Source organism: Myxocyprinus asiaticus, chromosome 10, assembly GCF_019703515.2.
Source record: "Myxocyprinus asiaticus isolate MX2 ecotype Aquarium Trade chromosome 10, UBuf_Myxa_2, whole genome shotgun sequence".
Classification (NCBI taxonomy): Eukaryota; Metazoa; Chordata; class Actinopteri; order Cypriniformes; family Catostomidae; genus Myxocyprinus; species Myxocyprinus asiaticus.
Window position 1 is genome coordinate 36,859,252 of NC_059353.1, and position 18,772 is coordinate 36,878,023.

At 40.1% G+C, this 18,772-nt stretch overlaps 1 protein-coding gene across 1 annotated transcript in view; it reads left to right on the top strand.

The window, feature by feature from the left end:
* The window catches only part of LOC127446903 (low-density lipoprotein receptor-related protein 1B-like), a 491,131-nt gene that overhangs the window by 256,833 nt on the left and 215,526 nt on the right, over nucleotides 1-18,772 (top strand). The window contains exons 10-12 of the mRNA XM_051708221.1: nucleotides 543-686; nucleotides 2,644-2,880; nucleotides 3,068-3,248. Of these exons, the coding sequence (XP_051564181.1) occupies nucleotides 543-686; nucleotides 2,644-2,880; nucleotides 3,068-3,248 (562 nt within the window). The remainder of the gene's footprint in view (nucleotides 1-542; nucleotides 687-2,643; nucleotides 2,881-3,067; nucleotides 3,249-18,772) is intronic.

The following is an 18,772-nucleotide window of genomic DNA, read 5'->3' on the forward strand; positions in this document are numbered from 1 at the left end:
AAGTGATTTTCTAGTACCAAATTAGCAATTTAGCATGATTACTCAAAGATAAGGTGTTCGAGTGATGGCTGCTGGAAATGGGGCCTGTCTAGATTGGATCAAAAATGGCTTTTTTCAAATAGTGATGGTGCTGTTTTTTTACATCGGTAATGTCCTGACCATACTTTGTGATCAGTTGAATGCCACTTTGGTGAATTAAAGTACCAATTTCCCTCCGAAACAGCAAAATATGTACATTATTCCAAACTTTTGGCCACCAGTATATATATATATATATATATATATATATATATATATATATAAACCAAAGGCTGAGATTTCCTACAGAAAAAAATAAAAAAAATAAAAATTAAACAAAAAAATAGAGGGGAATGATAGGATGATAAGAATTTTCTAACCCTTACCCCTAACCCTAAGATGATTAGTTGATGGGAATATAGTTCCAAGACCAAAAGGATATTGATCTAGGAACATGTTCTACTTTGTTAAATTACATTAAGAATGTGTTGACTATGTATGTGACACTAGTTTCCTTTCCTCAGTCAAGGGCCATGCGTGTGAGGCTGACCCTTATGGTAAGGCAGGAGGATGCACGCACATCTGCCTTCTCAGCGGGAGCTACAAATCCCGGAGCTGCCGCTGTCGCACCGGATTCACTCTTGGAAGTGATGGCCAGTCCTGCAAAAGTCAGTCCACCTTACAACTTTTTACAGTAACTTTTCCTGGGGTGTTGGAAGTCAGTCTACAGGCTTCCCACGGTCATGGAAATTGGGAATATCTTAAGGAATTTTAAAACTGAGATTTCCAGCCCTGGAAAAGTAATGGAAATAAGTAAAATATGGAAAATGCACATTGTATATTACTTTATATAGTTATAGTAAATATACTTTTTGTGCTCTGCTGTTAAAATTTCATTGACTAGATATTGCTCTTAGTGCTTATGCAAAGAAAAACATGCCAGGATCATAACATTAGTTTATTCATGCAGGGTCTTTTTTGGAGACTTTGAACACATAGAATACAATGTAATTGAATGCTAATTCACAATATTGTTACATTCAAATAAATATCAACTCAAGATATCTTTATAAAATGATTTCTGAAACATCCTTATCCAGTAACCATGAATGTCTGGAAGGTCATGGAAATTCAATTGTAAAAAAAAAAAAAGAAAGAAAAATCGGGGAATGATCTGATTAAAATATGTTTTCTCAAAGATTTGCTTGTTTAAAATATTTATAAAATGTATATTTGTTCTCGGCCACAAAAGTAAAATAAATCCAGACAATGATTTTATGACACTTTAGGTCACGGCATCCCTGTGTAAATGGTGATGGAATATGTGTTTGGTTTATTTGATTCACGTCAGCTATCTAGAGTTGGAATTGAAATGTGTGTGTTGTTACACTATTAAGCGGGAAGATTGAGGGGTTCTGTATTAGCTCTGTGTCTTGGCACTGACTCAGATTGACAGAGATAGAGATGAAGTTTTAAGGAGATTGGCTCACATAGTTGTGGTGTTATTTTATTGACTGCCTTATACAATGATTCATTACAGCCGTTACTGCCATTTCCACTCTTTCCTCTATACATAGACCCTCCTGATCAATGGACTATTTACTTAGTTGACAATAAAAGCTATGGGTCAATTAATGATAGTCCTGAACTGAAATAATGATCTGCTTCCTGAGACATTTCTGATTGATACCTCCACCCAGATGTTCTACCTGTACACCCTCCCAACCTCATATCACTATGGCTACAGTATGTTCAAACAGTCTCATCTTCCTTCATTCGTTTTTTTTTTTTTTTTACCTCTGATGAGAAACTATGCTAAATGACTCTGGCTGACTTCATCCAATAGCCTCCTTGTTGTTTGATGTCTAGGTCTCAAAGTGCTTCATTGTCTTCAAGGTAGTGGAGCTCTCACTCTCAGAATGATAAATTGAAATGTTGCTTGTGTGGTCTCACCTGAACTGGTTTAGTCTCATGAGAAAGGTTGACGTTGAGCCAAGATTCCTCTCTTTACCCAATATCCCATAGGCCTACAGCACAACAGACAGTCTGGGCTGCCCTTTGCGTTCTTCCCCCTGTGTCTAGATGCTAATTTATAAGAGCTTGGTTCAAGCCCATGGACAACCTTGGCTTCTGTTGTGCCTCTTTGTAAATCTGACAACAGGATATTTAATGTTCAAACAGAGTCCCAATGAACAAAAATATCATTGCTGGGGCCTGACAAATGAATCTAATCAAGATAATTTTTGCATGGAGATGCTAAGTGGGACTGATTGCTCTATTCATTTTTCAACTTTGTGAGCTTGCCTGTTGATTGCCAATATCTGGCTTTGTAGACCTTTACATAACTGATTTTTAAAACCAAGTACGATGTACACTACATGGTCAAAGTATATGGGCACCTATTTCTAATTAATGGGTTTGGCTATTTCAGATACCCCCATTACATATAGCCATTAAATCTCCTTAGACAATGCAAGAACCAATCCCCTATTAATGCCCATGATTTTGAGATTAAATGTCAATAAGCACTTATGCATGTGGTGTTTGGGTGTCCACTTACTTTTGGCCATATAATGTAGTATAGTAAGGTACTTTTGTTAACACTTTCTATCTGTACCTTCACAGAACCCAAGAATGATCTTTTCCTCTTCTATGGAAAGGGACGACCTGGGATAATTTGTGGTCTGGACATGAATGTGAAGTCTAGCAATGAGCACATGGTTCCAATTGAGGACTTGGTGAATCCAAGAGCTCTTGACTATCATGCTGAAACTGGAAACATATACTTTGCTGACACTACAAGTTTTTTGATAGGGCGGCAAAAAGTTGATGGAAGCAATCGAGAGACAATTCTGAAAGACGGTGATTATAAAAATATTTGTACTCACTAGCATACAGTCATTCTGTTGTATGCTATTGTACTGAAATTGTATTTGTTGAAAAGATAATCTTATAATGTTATCTTACCCATAACCAAAAGTAACTAGTAAATTAGTTGATAACGGCATGCTTTTCAGTGTATTCAATTACATTTTGTGTGCACATACAGATCTTGATAATGTGGAGGGTATTTCAGTGGATTGGATTGGGAATAATCTGTACTGGACAAATGATGGCTACAGAAAAACCATCAGTGTGGCCAGGCTGGAGAGGGCATCAGAAACCAGAAAGACTCTTTTGGAAGGAGACATGTCTCACCCTAGAGCCATCGTGGTGGATCCTCTCAATAGGTACAGTAGAAGCAATGACCGTAAGCATTTTTCAGGTGATTGATTGTGTATCGTACCGTTTGAAAACCTTATAATCAACATTCATGTAAAATGAAACATGCTACTTAACTTAATTTAAAGGTGGGAGGCCAAATTGAAGTTTTTTCCAGTAAATAATTCCAAACATCCTTACAACTTTATATGTTCACCTGATAATCAAAACTGCATGTAATATTAAAGCTTAATACATGTTTTACATTCTGATATTATTTGTTACAGTATACTCTATATAATACATTATTATTTTCGGGACTTTTCACGATTATTTCTATTTCCAGGACACTTTAACCCCCAAAACTACCTCAATCTGAAAAAAATAAATAAAATAAAAAATAAAAAATCAATTCATAGTATTTATGAAGATGAAGTATTTTTACATAATAGTAGTACTCCATTAGCACTGCCTTTCATTTTCACAGATTTTAGTGAAAAATTATTTGTACAGCAATTTTTTTTTACTGTAATGCGAGAAAATGCCTCAATATCCTGTCAGATATCACTGTATTAAATGTAATTAAATATATCACACCTTTCTCTGTAACAGCCCTAGGCTGGGTTAACAGTGGGAGAAAAGATGTCTGCGGGCCATAGTCAGATCATTTATTTAGCCAATCAGAAGACTTTCTGCCTGTCAATCATTGTGCGTCTTAACCAGGCAGCACATATATGTTCGTATAAGTGCCGGTACAGTGTCCTGGTCCCATCGAAATGCTCAGGGTCAGAGGGCAAAATGCTCAGGGGGACCCATCACCCTCCATCTGCTCCAACACAATGGTCTCTGGTGTGTTTGTGTGTGTATGCATGTCTTTGGAATCCAGAGTTTTGGAAAGAGGGGGCATGGCTAATTCAACTGCTAGTTTGGTGTAAGTTCCAGAATGGCTACAATTGCTTATAGCACCTTTAAGTGTCCTGAAAATATTGTTAAAAAGCTAAATGGTCCTATATGTTAGCCACATTTTATTTATTTATTTTTTTTATTTTTTGCATTCATTTGGGGTTAAATTTGACCAAGCAATTTTCTTGACAGGTTTTGTAAGATTGTTACACTTGGTCATAATTTGATTTTTTTTTTTTACTCTACTGTGTACTGTAAAGGCTAGTTCACACTGCCTCAGCAATTGGCATCAAACACCAACTTCCAACAGTCATTGGGTTTTGTTGGATCTGTGTGTTAACCCTGTTGCCATTTCTTGGTGTTTGTTTTCCCCGCTTTGGGTAGAAGCATCTGCTAAATTACTGCTTACTTTTTGATCTTTTATATAATGTTAACTAGCATGTTTTTTACTTTTGTTTGAATGGACATATGCCCTCTATTAATGAAAGTAAATAAATAAATAACAATAGGCTTGAAGATGGTAAAAACAAGTTTAGATCAAACAACATGTATAAATCTCTAATAAAATGCTGAGCTATACTAATTGCCCACCTGGCCTGAAGCAACAGTATTACAATTTATTTACTAATATTTGTTTACATGGCACTTCACCTCAGAGGCGATTTAGGCTGTTGCAATTAAACAAAAAGTAGTAAAACATGCATGTATCCCCTCATGCATACCTCAGTCAGTGTGTGTACCAGTAAGCTGACATGTCACAGCTAGTAAAAAGGTGAGTTTGATGGCCCAGAGCCAATCTCATTATCACCCTCTCTGGGTGTGAGAGTAACTCATGAATCCTAAGAAGGTGCAGCCAACTAAAGGCACTGAAAAACCAAGATACTGCAACAAGGAAACAACCACTCTCAGCCCACTCAGATCCAATCACAGGACCTGCTCACTCTCTTTTGCACTGATTTAAAAGTACTCAAGTACTGAAATAATGATTGGCCAATGGTGCTTTTGTTAGTATCTTATATATATATATATATATATATATATATATATATATATATATATATATATATATATACACACAGGTGCATCTCAATAAATTAGAATGTCGTGGAAAAGTTCATTTATTTCAGTAATTCAACTCAAATTGTGAAACTTGTGTATTAAATAAATTAAATGCGCACAGACTGAAGTAGTTTAAGTCTTTGGTTCTTTTAATTGTGATGATTTTGGCTCACATTTAACAAAAACCCACCAATTCACTATCTCAAAAAATTAGAATACATCGTAAGACCAATAAAAAAAAACATTTTTAGTGAATTGTTGGCCTTCTGGAAAGTATGTTCATTTACTGTATATGTACTCAATACTTGGTAGGGGCTCCTTTTGCTTTAATTACTGCCTCAATTCGGCGTGGCATGGAGGTGATCAGTTTGTGGCACTTCTGAGGTGGTATGGAAGCCCATGTTTCTTTGACAGTGGCCTTCAGCTCATCTGCATTTTTTGGTCTCTTGTTTCTCATTTTCCTCTTGACAATACCCCATAGATTCTCTATGGGATTCAGGTCTGGTGAGTTTGCTGGCCTGTCAAGCACACCAACACCATGGTCATTTAACCAACTTTTGGTGCTTTTGGCAGTGTGGGCAGGTGCCAAATCCTGCTGGAAAATGAAATCAGCATCTTTCAGCAGAAGGAAGCATGAAGTGCTCCAAAATTTCTTGGTAAACGAGTGCAGTGACTTTGGTTTTCAAAAAACACAATGGACCAACACCAGCAGATGACATTGCACCCCAAATCATCACAGACTGTGGAAACTTAACAGTGGACTTCAAGCAACTTGGGCTATGAGCTTCTCCACCCTTCCTCCAGACTCTAGGACCTTGGTTTCCAAATGAAATACAAAACTTGCTCTCATATGAAAAGAGGACTTTGGACCACTGGGCAACAGTCCAGTTCTTCTTCTGCTTAGCCCAGGTAAGACGCCTCTGACGTTGTCTGTGGTTCAGGAGTGGCTTAACAAGAGGAATACGACAACTGTAGCCAAATTCCTTGACACGTCTGTGTGTGGTGGCTCTTGATGCCTTGACCCCAGCCTCAGTCCATTCCTTGTGAAGTTCACCCAAATTCTTGAATCGATTTTGCTTGACAATTCTCATAAGGCTGCGGTTCTCTCGGTTGGTTGTGCATCTTTTTCTTCCACACTTTTTCCTTCCACTCAACTTTCTGTTAACATGCTTGGATACAGCACTCTGTGAACAGCCAGCTTCTTTGGCAATGAATGTTTGTGGCTTACCCTCCTTGTGAAGGGTGTCAATGATTGTCTTCTGGACAACTGTCAGATCAGCAATCTTCCCCATGATTGTGTAGTCTAGTGAACCAAACTGAGAGACCATTTTGAAGGCTCAGGAAACCTTTGCAGGTGTTTTGAGTTGATTAGCTGATTGGCATGTCACCATATTCTAATTTTTTGAGATAGTGAATTGGTGGGTTTTTGTTAAATGTGAGCCAAAATCATCACAATTAAAAGAACCAAAGACTTAAACTACTTCAGTCTGTGTGCACTGAATTTATTTAATACACGAGTTTCACAATTTGAGTTGAATTACTGAAATAAATTAACTTTTCCATGACATTCTAATTTATTGAGATGCACCTGTGTATATATATATATATATATATATATATATATATATATATATATATATATATATATATATATATATATATATATAATATATATACACACACACACACTTTATAAGTATATTGAGGCTTTGTTCACACTGCAGGAAAAACCTGTCTAAGGATTTTTTAAACAGACTGTTCAAATTGCAGATTATATGTAGACAGGTCTGAATTTTTTCTGTTCAGACAGCAGTCACTTTTGCTAGCACATACATGTTTGTTGTCATAGTAATGATGCAAACTTTTGTATTCACCATGCATGAGAGTTTAGCAATGGACATTTTCATAAGGGCAGTGGGCAGTATCAAATATCACATTAGTCACAGACAACGGCTTAAAAAACAAGAGAGGTGGCATATGCAATGTTATTGCTGCTAGGGTTTACAACAGTCCAGTTTTAGCTGATCTGTCTTGTATTTTATACCTTACTGGATGCCTGTTGTCCTGTATTTTAGCGGGTAGCAAAGCGTCCTGTATTTGCATGCATCATTCAATAACTTATCACGCTGTGGTGGCTCACAGCCAGTGCGTTACCGCACCTTAGTGTCTCTCTTTGGGTGAGTAAAACCAATATCGTTATTATTTTAGAGGTTTGCACTGCTTTGCCCTGTTTGCTACATTTACTCCCTTACATTTACTTGAGTAACTTTTTTGGGGGAAAAAATTACTTTTAGAGTAGGTTTAAAAGTGGGTACTTTTTACTCTCACTCAAGTAAATTTCTGTTGAAAAACAAATTACTTTTACTTCGTTACAGTGTGCGGTGTTTCTGTCGTTACATTACTGGGTTTAATTTGAATTAATGCATAATTTATTGAGAGATTATTGAATAGGACTTTTATGACAGAGGAAGTTCACACAGCTGCGCACGCTGTCACAGACTGTCACTCAAGCCGAGTCCATCACTGCTGCAGCATCAAGCTCTTCAAGCTAAGTGAAACACTTTCTTCGCTCCGCACAGTGAAAAAAGAATAGTTTCATCATGCAATGCCTTCATTTAACACCAAGACAAATGGATATTTCAAGATTAAAATTGCAGATCCAACTTAAGGCAGCACAATGTGTTAAGTTGTGGCTCTAATGATGACGTGGGTTTTTCTGTGACATGGTGATGGTCATTTTCAGGGTGATTCTGTAAATATGGGCTCTTGTGACATCAGTTTTTAAGTGTATATTTTTAAATCAGTGCAGCAATATATCCGTGCGCTTTGTCCCCCGCATGTCATGAGCAGTATTTATGCATTTACCCCGTGCCCTCGTGGGGGTACTGGAAACTATTGCAGCTACTTCGGGCTGATTAACTGTATAAATCCATTTAAACATCCATGTTAAGTGCAAATGCCTTTTGCTCTACCGAACGTGTAATTGACAACTGGAGTGTGAACAGACAGCATTTCTGTGCTTGGTGCCCTATGCAGGCTGCATACTCTGTGTTTAGGGAGCAGCGGTACTGCTGTGCAGAACTAATAATCTAAATTATTGTGACACTGAAAACTGTAACTACACTGAACTAAGAACTAAAAGCTATGAAATAGCGAACGTAGGCATTAATAGAACATGATCTTGCTTTAGTTTATATTTCAGCATTCTACATAATATCCCTGTGGGACATTGTTCACGTTTTCACTGTAATAATTACTAGAAAGGTTTCCAAACCTCTCTTTTTATTGACAAATTCATCCAGATCTGACAAGAACCCTTAAAGGGATAGTTCACCCAAAAATGAAAATTTTCTCATCATTTTCTCACCCTTATGCCATCCCAGATGTGTATGACTTTCTTTCAGCTGCTGAACTCAAATGAAGATTTTTTTGAAGAATAACTCAGCTCTTTTGGTCCATACAGTGCCAGTGAACTGGTGCCAACATTTTAAAGCTCAAAAAGTAATTCATAAGACTCCAGTGGTTAAATCAATATCTTTAGAAGCGATGTGAAAGGTGTGGATGAGAAACAGATCACTTTCACATTCTTCTTCTTGAGTTTTTGGTGATTCACATTCTTCTCTGCATATCGTCCCCCTTCTGGGCTGGGAGAAGAATTTCTAGCAAAAAATGAATTAAATATTGATCTGTTCCTCACCCACATCTATCATATGATTCCTTTATGTGCTTGTTGGAGCATCAGAATTTTGGCACCCATTCACTTGCATTGTACTGACCTACAGAGCTGAAATATTCTTCTAAAAATCATAATTTGTGTTCTGCAGAAGAATGGAAGTCATACATATCTGGGATGGCATGATGGTGAGTAATTGATGTGAGAATTTTCATTTTTGGGTGAACTATCCCATTAAAGAAATTTAATATTCTGTCATCATTTCCCTACCCTCATGGTGTTCCAAACTCATGTGACCTTCTGTATTCTGTGGAACGCAAAATATGTTAGACAGAATGTTAGAGATTGACAGTCTCAGTCTCAGTCACCATTCACTTTCAATATATATATATATATATATATATATATATATATATATATATATATATATATATATATATATATATATATATAAAATACATTCACTGAAAGTAAATGGTGACCAATATTCTGTATAAAATCTCCTTATTGTGTTGCACGGAAGAAAGAAAGTCATCTGGGTTTGGGACAGCATGATGGTGAATGATGACAGAATTTCCATCAATAATAATAATATTAATTATAATAATAATACTGTAATACATGTTATATGTGTATTATGTAATGGAATATATGGGAGTTAACATCCATTATGTCATTTGTGAAAGTAACAAGTTACTCACTACTTGAGTACTCTTTTAATTGGATACTTTCTTACTCTTACTCAAGTAATTATTTATGTTAGCACTTTTACTTGAGTAATTATTTTTTTAAGTAATTGTTCTTTTACTTGAGTACAGTTTTTGGCTACTCTACCCACCTCTGCCTGTAACATGTACATGACACATGGGTGCGTTCAACTGAGAAGTGATCATCCCAATGCCCTATTCCCATCATAGACTTTACCTTCCACTGTCGGAGGACTGAAAGTTGTAATAAAACGGACATTCTGTACTTTTTTAAGTCATTTTTATTTACATTTTTCTTGTAACAATCCTACAGCATGGTCATCATTATTGGTTTCCTTTCTAAGTGCGCTTTGAAGGCATCATTTAAGCCATTTGGAACGCAGTACATGTCTTCTCGACAAAACAACCCATCACGCACAATAAATGATGAAAAAAAAAACACACATAAAAATCTGATCTGACCGTTCAGACTGAGACGCATTGAGAAAAAATCTGTTTTTGTCAGATTCCAAACCACCTACGAATGTGATTTGGATCAGTCTTGTTACAATCTGATTTTTTGTGTTTTTGTCCTGTACAGACTACAAAATCCTAAATGGATTTGAGTCAGATAGGCCAAAAAATTCGATTTTCTTCTGTCTGTGTGAACATATACTAAGAGTTATTTGTGTACTTCTTGTAATATTTACAATGTATGTAAAGAAATGCTTTGTTTAAGAGTGCATACTTATTGTTAAGTAATTAATACACGTTGAAATAGATTTGACCATCTTTAGTGAACTGAAGAGGTGTTGATTACTGAATCATTTGAAGAGAGGTAAAGCAAGTGCAGAATAGTTTCATTATTTCCAGACACAATTGGTTCATTAGCTCAGAGCCATAATTGTGTTCATTGTGTAGACCTCACACTTGTACAAGTTATGCAATTCTCTCTTGCATTTAATGAAGTTAATCTTTCAATGTCAATGTCAATAGTGACAATAAAATAAGCAAGGAGCAATGACAGCAAGCTCGAATTTGTCCCTTTGTGAGTTTGTCAACACACACTATCAAAGGGTGCATTTTTGTGCAAGCAACATTAAAATGTGCAAAAGCGCCATCTCACCTCCACAGTCACAACCACGTGCCAGTCCTGATGGGATAACTTCAGTGGTGTGGAAAAGAGTAAAATGTGTATTAAAAGCGTCCTCCACTGAACTGTCAGCTCAGAACACATTACGCAGACAGTTTGACACTATATTTTTTGGGAATGGAAAGCTAAAGCTTTCTGCATCTAGCCCTCTGACAGGAAATGAAAAGCACAGCAGCTTCCTCTTCAGAGCTGTTATTGATGTGTCCTGTTTTGCCAGTCAGTCGAAGGTGGGAATTTGGAACAAACTGTCCTTTTTGTCCTCTTTAACAAAGCATCAATGGATCGAGTGCATGAACTTTGGCCAAAATACAGTGGCTTCACATTTGTCAACTTGTGGTGGTATAGCATGCCTCAAAGCAAAGCTCTATTTTGAGGCTTTTTAATTTTTGAATCAGATTGTTAAAGTAGTCAAATGTAAAGGTTCACAAATGACAATTATTCTTCTACATCTGATCTACACCACCTATTCAGAGAAATGTAATTTGCATCAAGCATAACTGAATTCCTCCCCCCCCCCCCCAAAGTGTTTACATGAACACTTTTCTATCTGTCAGATTATTAGTGAATTACTAAAGCCAAAATATAATATATGAAAATATGTGAACGCAGATGCTCCTAGCTATGCACGTGTAGTTGCATTTCAAAATTTCTTAGACTGCAATTCATAACACTATTCTGACAGTTGCCAAAAGGGGCGCTATAGCAAACATTAGTGTGAACGGTCTGCTTGAATGGTGAGTTTTCTTTCTCAAGTCAACTACTGTCATGGCCGAGCAACAGTTTGAAGAAAATATTGCTGAGCAAATAAGGTAAGTCAATATATTCAGCATTTACCTGAATAATGAAAAATCCAGTTTAATGGCACAGCCTTCTAAAGGTAACAGCCCCTTCAGTATTGAGGTTTGTTATCGCCACACTAACGCAAGAATGCATGTTATGTAAGTTCAACTGGCCCGTGCATTGGCAATGCATTGAAAAAAAGCATTCGGATCTGCGTATGCGTACTTGCGTAAAGTGTGTTTCTGGCCTTAGGCTGTATGTAAAGGTAGTTCCTGTTTAGTATCCTTTTTTGTGTCCTGATTTGGCTCATGTTTGTGGAAGTAGAGATCATTATGCAGATACAGAATATTAGAGCTGTCAGAATTAAAGCATGCAATTAATTTTAAAGTTTTTATTTTATTTATTTTATTTTTTAATGCGATTAACATATTTACCAATTTGACATTTTATTTAGTTTAAAAATATTCAGACAAAAAGAAAGTACATTGCATCATTTGCAAGGCAGAATTTAATTACAACAGAAGTACATCAAGTCTTAACAATCACCTAAAAGACAACCACACGATACATGCCACTAATGAGGGATCGCTGCGGCCGGCTAGCTTGTTGGAGTTTCCCGTGGAAAGTCTGTTGTCTCTTGCTTTAAATTTTGACCAATTTGCAGCTAATCTTTCGAAGTGTCAGCTAATGGTTACCAGACAATTCAAAAGAAGTATCATTACATGGGCAGTGCCACCGCTAAAAGCAGAACAAGATGTTGACCTTGTTCGAAATGGCCATACTACTCTTACTCTTTCTGCCATATTAGAAATGGCAGATGCAGTAAGAGTAGTATGGGTAGTATGCCATTCCAAACTCTGCCTTTCTCTGCAGTGCTTTTCATGTGGAGATCAAACTTCAAAGTGCCGCTTGACGCTAGCTTTGTGCAGTGCGTTGACACCTTGAGACGAATCATGTAAATGCAACTTCTTGATTGCTGCAAGTGGATAGCAAAGTCAGATTCAAAGTGTAGAATGAGGGTTTAAGAGATTTAATGTGCATTACAACGAATATGCGAATTATGGGGATTTCTTTCTTTATTTTTTAATTTAGTCATCCTACTACTTTGGGAAAAGGTTATTGTTACGTTGATTGGAGGTATTTTAATGGATGTCTATCATTATACTGTGAAAGTCTTTGTTTAGAAAATATTAATAAACATTATTGTTACATATTTTTTCTTTATGCATTTTAACTGGAAAAGAAGTATATAGAGTCAAATTTCAGCACTTTCAAAGTCTGCAATTCATTGTGATTAACTATGCCAAATCATGTGATTAATTGTGATTAAATATTTAAATTGTCTGACAGCACTACTATATGTTAAATATTTATATATATAAAAAATAAAAAAAAAGTCATCCACTGTTGCTTAATTGGATTTTGACTGAATGGAATTAAAATATTTCCTCTCCTACCAAATGTTATGTTTAATATTTATCTTAATTAATCTGTGTAAGCCTTTATTTGAATCATTTTATGTTCCTTCAATACAAATTTGGCTCTGTTGTGTTGACCCACCTGTATGGGCTTATTTATAGAAATGGGGTTAGTGCCCATTATTAGGGATTGGCCATCTATCAGGTGAGCAGGTGGCATGTTGATCTTTGTCTGGTCTGTTGGACGGGATTACCATTAAAAAAAAAAAAAAAAAAAAAAAACACACACCTGTCCAGATTTTTTTTTCTTTTTTTTTTATCTTTCTCCCCTATATACATCTCTCTGTTCATGCCACAAGCAGCCTGTGTTAACATGATAAGGATGAACTTGCCTGACTCAATAACTCTTTTTTCTCTCTTTCTGTATCTCATGTTTGGTCCGTTGGACTTTCACAATCTATGTCTCTGTCTTTCCATTTGTTTCATGTCCTTTATCTCTGTGCTCACTTCTTTGCTGTGCTGTATTCATTCCCCAGAGAAGATTTCCTCAATCTTCACACCGCGGGATTTTCATCAGGTTAAAACTGATTGTGTGAACTCCTACCAGTTCACTGTGCATTGTAATAAACGTCCTGGTTACTTTCATAAGGGAATGAGGGAATGAGATGTTGTGTCGATGTAGTGACACTAGGGATCACTCTTGGGAGCCCCAAACACCTCTGATTTTGAAAAAAGGCCAGTGGGAATTGGCGAGTGGAATTTGCATACCACTTCCCCGGACATATGGGTATAAAAGGAGCTGGCTTGCAACCACTCATTCAGGTTTTGTGCTGAGGAGCCAAGACAAGGTCCTGGCCATTTCAGCGGGTAGTTAAGTATTTTGGCAAGAGGGACACAATGTCTCGTTCCCTCCATCAGGGAACGGAGGTTACAAAAGTAACCAGGACGTTCCATATCTATCATTCACTCGAAGTTGTGCCGATGTAGTGACACTAGGGGTCCCTATATGAAACGCCACAATAAGCTGAACTGTGTTAAGTGGACTGGCCATGTGAGATGGGCAGACCACTGTGTGCCTCGAAGCTAGCACACCAGGCCATCACGTAACCTCCCCCAACGATCTTATGAGCGTTGAATGGTCCTTTGGGAACAAGTCGACTTGCCCAACAAATAGGGACAGGCTAGCCCAGCTGTGGCCTCTTTTCCTCTGTTTTCTCCCCAGAAAGACTAGAATTTTGTTTACCGGCTGGGGGCCATAAATGTCTATGTCGGGGGTGGGGGTGTCACTCCCAAGGGGAAGACACTGCAGAGACCACACCCCGCCCGGAGGGGGGTGGCAATTTGAGTGGAAATACGTCACATGGTCTTACTGAATCTTGTCGGAAGTATGTCATGTGGAGAAGTCCCATGGTAGGTCCTATCTGAGAGGGGAACTCTACAAACACGGTAACCAGGGGCAGAGGACCCTCTGCCCAAGGAAGACGCAGTTTACCGACAGGGAAACGATTTAGAGGCAGATATATCACATGTGGTCATTTATGGGGAACCAGCGCATGTGGAGCACCTACCCCTGTACAGGGCTTAGTTAGCACATGTACTGGGCTGGTAGCAAGTTTCTCCACAAACTCGCCTGCCACAGGGATAAGAAGGAAAGTCATCCAGGGATCACAACTTGTGAACACGACTGGGAGTCAAAAGCACACGTCTTCACCTCAGGGGAGGGGAAAGGCGCAATGCGCAAGCAGTACACCCAGCCAGCTGTCCCAGAACTCACCTGCTTGTACCTGACAATATACAGGACGAGACCGGCTCAACCCGGAGATTGTAGAACCTCGCAAAGGTGTTGGGTGTTGCCCAGCCCGCTGCTCTGCAGATGTCTGCCAAAGAGGTGCCATTGGTCAGGGCCCAGAAGGCCGTCATACTCCTAGTAGATTGGGCCCGTAGCGTCAATGACCCAATGGGCGATCCTCTGTTTGGAGACAGCGCTCCCTTTCCACTGTCCGCCAAAGTAGACAAAGAGCTGCTCAGAGCTTCTAAAGCTCTGCATGCGATCCAAATAGATGCGTAAATCATGCACCAGACTCAGCAATGCCAAGGCTGGGTCTGCCTCCTCCCGGGGCAGAGCTTGCAGGTTCACCACCTAATCCCTAAATGGGGTCATGGAAACCTTGGGCACATAGCCCGGTTGGGGTCTCAGGATCATGTGAGAGTAGCCCGGACCGAAATCCAGGCACGTTTCGCTGACAGAGAATGCCTGCAGCTCCCCTACCCTCTTCATGGTAGTGAGCGCAGTCAGGAGGGCAGTCTTCAAAGAGAGTGCCTTAAGCTCAACTGGCTCCAGGGGCTCAAAGGGAGCTCCCCGTAGACCATGAAGGACTACAGAGAGGTCCCACGAGGGGATGAGGCGTGGTCTGGAGGGATTCAACCACCTAGCACCCCTCAGGAACTTGATGATCAAGTCGTGCTTCCCCAAATACTTACCATCTACTGCATCGTGATGTGCCGAAATGGCGGCTACATACACCTTCAAGGTGGAGGGGGACAGCCGCCCCTCCAGCCTCTCCTGCAGGAAGGAAGGCACCAATCCGACTGCGCATCTCTGGGGGTCTTCGTGTCGGGAAGAACACCACTTAGCGAACAGATGCCACTTCAAGGCATACAGGTGCCTCATAGAAGGAGCCCTAGCCTGAGTGATCGTGTCTACCACCATGGGTGGTCTTCCGTGTCCTGTCCAAGGGCCAGACGTGGAGATTCCAGAGGTCTGGTCACGGGTTGCCAGATGGTGCCCCGTCCCCCGTCCTGTCGCGAGGAGCGTGAGGTCCGAGGACCACGTCTGGGTGGGCCAGTAGGGTGCTACTAGGACGACCTGTTCCTCATCCTCCCTGACCTTGCACAGGGTCTGTGCAAGTAGGCTCACTGGGGGAAATGCATATTTACGTAGTCCCGGGGGCCAGCTGTGTGCCAGCGCATCTATACCGAGGAGTGCCTCGGTCAGGGTGTATCAAAGCGGGCAGTGGGAGGATTCCCGAGAAGCAAACAGGTCTACCAACGCTTTGCCGAATTGACTCCAAATCAGCTGGACCACTTGGGGTGGAGTCTCCACTCTCCCCTGAGCGTAACCTGTCATGACAGTGGAACCGCTGTCCTCTGTCTGAACGCCTTCAAACAGTTCAGCACCGACTGTGCGTGCTTGTTCGTGAGGCACCGTCATACTGACTGAGTCCAACTCCAAGCCGAGAAAAGAGATGCTCTGAACCGGGGAGAGCTTGCTCTTTTCCCAGTTGACCCAAAGCCCCAGTCGGCTGAGGTGCCGGAGCACAAGGTCCCTGTGTGCACACAGCAACTCTCGAAAATGAGCTAGGATTAACCAGTCATCGAGATAGTTCAGGATGCCAACGCCCACTTCCCTTAGTGGGGCTTGGGCTGCCTATGTGACCTTCGTGAAGACACGAGGGGACAAGGACAGGCCGAAGGGGAGAACCTTGTACTCGTATGCCTGGCCCTCGAAAGCAAACCACAGTAAGGGTCTCTGTTGAAGTAAAATCGAGACGTGGAAGTATGTGTCCTTCAGGTCTACCACCGCGAACCAATCTTGATGCTGGACACTCGCTAGAATGTGTTTTTGCTTCAGCATCTTGTAGCAAATTAGCTTAAAAAGGGAATTATTTATAATTAATTATAACTGGTTATAATTAATAATAAATATTTAGATTAGATCTTAGAATTAACTGTAGCAGAATCGATATTACAATTATTTGATCTGTCCGTCCACCGAGCAGACAATATAATTATTTATCAATTCTAGGAAGATTACTTTCCTGGCCAAGGAACAATAGCCTTCCTACTTATACAGTGCTAGCAGTAGTTTAGCATGTAGCAAGGAGCAGCATTCAGTGACTTTGAATTGTGAGCGGAACACAGAGACAATCAATTGTGAATATAAGGGATTTAATAAATGAAACTATAACTAACATACAAACAAACTAAGCAAAACATACATATATAGAATGAAGGAAAGTAAGGAAAGGAGAGAGAAGAGAAAAGAATGGCAGTATTTCACCTCAATTAGCCACAACCTAAATGAGAATCATCAGAGGCACAATTCACCTTAAAAGGGGTTCAAACTTAAACGTGCATCTAATCAGTTGTAAATGGTTACTTGCATTGGTTTGTTGCTGAATAAGAGTCTTGATGCGGTAGACGAGGTTCTCGACGATTTCTTTAGGAGCGAGTTGAAGAAGTCCACAGGAAATCCACAAAGTTACTTGAAGGTAAACACTGCCAGAAGGTTAAACTCAAGAGGAGAGTTTTGGAGTGTGTTGGTCTCAAGAAGAAGAGTTTTTTGAGCGATGATTAGTCTGCGTTCTGGAGTTTTAATAGTTCATTGCCGCACCCATTTTGTGGGTGGAGTGGCCAATCAGAGGCATGCATTTTGAGCGGGAGAGACATCCTTTGTCTCCGTTTATGGCCCATTCGCATTTTATTGCTGATCTGGACCGCTAGTGCAGCTTTTAATTCAAAACATAGTAAGAATTGTTCGATGCATTTCACGATCACATGGTGTACATTGTTTTGTGAGAAATAAAGAGAAGATCATTTTGATACCAAGAAGGTAACCTCCAGACGATATTAAAGCAGAGATACACTCATACACTTGAATATAGGCATTTAACGTCTAACTAATACAAGTAAAGAGTTTTAACTAAGTTAATATAATAGGGGAATATACATACAACACATGCATATAGCAGATACATTTATAACTGCTTACTATGGCCTAAATAGAGAAAATGTCTTTAGGTGTGTGTGTGACGTGTATTGGAATTACTGGAGACAGACAACTGCTCTGGTGCCTGGCACGGGGGTCACCCCCCTTTCTGTGGAATGTGTTTGAAGCTTGATGGAGATACTCCAGAGGCGACCTGTTTTAGCATCCTTTTGATAGTGATAAAGACCATCTGCAATTTAGCACCCATATAAATGTAAACGCGGAGGCCAGGTCAGTAATTTATATGCAAATGTCAAAAGGCTAAAAGGGTTTTTTTTAAACAAAGTGTAATTAGCCATCACTGATCTTACACAGACGTTACAATCTTGAACGGGAGTCTGTACAAAGACCGGTTCAGTACTCGCAGGTCCAAGATTGGCCACAACCCACCGCCTTTCTTCGGTACGATGAAGTAGGGGCTGTAAAACCCCTTCTTCATCTCGGCCGGAGGGACAGGCTCTATCGCACCCTTCTGTAGAAGGGTATTGATCTCCGCACGCAAGGTAGCGGCGTTCTTGTTTAGAAATATCATCCCCGCAGTCCGTTGGAACCAACCTGATGTGGGCGTGTTTGTGCCACAGCTGGGCGTGCAGGAGCGGGGGGGGCGCCCCTGGTGCACCATACCTGCCATAAAGGAACGGTGGCCGGTGGTCGTGATAACGACGGCCGTGAGCACCGGATATGTGACCCAGGGAATGAGGAAACTGCTCCTTTTCTGAATGTGTAGGTGTAAATCAACGAAAAGGTAAAGGATTCTCCTCCTGGCCCTCCACTGGGGGATGGAGTGTCTGCTTTCCATCTCTAGGCCTGCAGCAGGTCTCCACGTGCCTGGGTCGCCCGTCTCAGGGGTGCTTCAAAGCCTTCCTTGTGTTATTGGCGGCCGGCCGTGAAACGGGTGTTGTCTGCTTCCTGTGGGTGGCTCCACGCCATGTTGTTGCAGCAGGAGGACACCCTTGGTGACAAGCAGACGAGGTGCGAGGTCTTGAACCGCGCCAATGCAGGTTGTGCTGAATAGACTCCGTCTGTTGTTTCACCACCGAGAACTGCTGGGTGAAGTCCTCGACGGTATCGCTGAACTGGGAGACGGGGGCATCAAGGAATGGTACTTTGTCA